The sequence below is a fragment of the Bison bison genome, unplaced genomic scaffold (genome assembly GCF_000754665.1).
Source record: "Bison bison bison isolate TAMUID 2011002044 unplaced genomic scaffold, Bison_UMD1.0 scf7180017846459, whole genome shotgun sequence".
NCBI lineage: Eukaryota > Metazoa > Chordata > Mammalia > Artiodactyla > Bovidae > Bison > Bison bison.
In genome coordinates this window covers 1-1,415 of record NW_011477032.1, presented here as the reverse complement: position 1 = coordinate 1,415, position 1,415 = coordinate 1, and the positions used below count along the sequence as shown (strand labels likewise).

Here is a 1,415-nt window from a genome sequence, read left to right as displayed (position 1 = left end):
GCACCAGCTCCTGCTGTCGGGGTGTTTCTGGGTCTCCAGGGAACGGGCGCAGCCATCTGTCCAGCTGCAGGGACATCCCACCTTCCCCAGCGCCCGGAACAGGGTGTGAACCAAACTGCCTCACCTCCCTCTGCACCTGCCCTGAAGCCGAGAGGTGACAAGCGGGAGGTGAGGCCAGGACCACCTCCGCTTCTGGCACCTCAACCCTTACTTCATCCCAGAGCACGTGAGGGGCTCTGCTCCCCCCCCCAAAACCGGGATAGAGAGCGGCTCCCCAGACCAGAGGGAGCTCCACCCACCCCACCCCACCCCCCGCCCCCATCCCCAGAATGGGCCTCCCTCCCCACCTTCCACAGACTGGGCCTAATTAAAGGGTGAGAAAAATGCAAATCTGGGATTTGCTGAGAACACATCAGTACCCCAGGACACAGAGTTCAGACGGGTGCCAGAGCCCAGCAAGCCCAAGGCTGTGGTCCCCCATGGCCCTGCAGGCTGCTTGTGGTGCTCGAGGGCTCTTGGGGAGCCGAGTTGAGGGCCATCCCCCAGAAGGACCCTAGGACACAGCCCTGGCGGGGGTGAGGTGGTGAGGGGGTTCTAGCAGGGGAAAGCAGTCAGGGCTGGGGTTGCAGGGATCATTTCCCAAAAGCCTCCCCGCCCAAGGGCAAGGACTTCTCCCTGGCTCTGGGACCGAGGGTGTGCTTAAGCGCCACAGCCATCTGTCTAGTAGGACCTAGCACCTCAGGGCCCCTCTGGGCAGCGGGGCAGTGACGCTGGCCTCCCCAGTGGCCATGGGTTTTGAGTTCCCATGGGGGCACCAGGACACACCTCCCTCAAGGCACAAGATCCAAGCCGTTCCAGCCCAGGATGCAGGAGTACCATCTCTGCTTCAATCATATTCACCTGCCACTTGTCCCCAGGACCCCTGAGGTGTTGGGAAGCAGGCAGCTTGGTGGTGAAGGCGTCCCAGCTTAACTACCTTGACTGTGGGAGCCAGGTGGGCCAGCCTGGGGCTCCACCTCATGAGGCTGCCGGTCCCACAGGGATAATGGAGAACCAGCTGCCAGGGGTGTTTCAAGAAGCCATGAGCTGGTGTTGGGGGCCCAGGGCATGGCTGGGCCCAGTTGGTGCTTGGGATGTCAGCCCCCTCTCTTACCCGGAAGTCGATGCCCACGGTGGAGATAAAGGTCCCCGCCAAGAAAGCCCCATCCTTGAAGCGCACGAGCAGGCAGGTCTTCCCCACGCCTGAGTCCCCCACCAGCATGACCTGGGGCACGGGGAAAGGGCAGAGGGCACCTGGGTATCTGGGAACCCCTCCAGGGGAGGGGCCAGTCTCCCCTGAGCTGGCCTGGCCAGAGGGGGCCCGCGGGTGAGGGGTAGGAGAGGAAGAGGCCTGCAGGGGCAGCAGGGCCTGGGGA

The 1,415-nt window shown here is 63.7% G+C and overlaps 1 protein-coding gene across 1 annotated transcript in view; it reads right to left on the bottom strand.

The window, feature by feature from the left end:
• Positions 1-1,264, bottom strand: part of RAB26 (RAB26, member RAS oncogene family) — a gene marked incomplete at its 5' end in the record, with an annotated part of 4,732 nt that extends 3,468 nt beyond the window's left edge. The window contains one exon of the mRNA XM_010839820.1: positions 1,154-1,264. Within this exon, the coding sequence (XP_010838122.1) occupies positions 1,154-1,264 (111 nt within the window). The remainder of the gene's footprint in view (positions 1-1,153) is intronic.
• Positions 1,265-1,415: the final 151 nt, after the last annotated feature.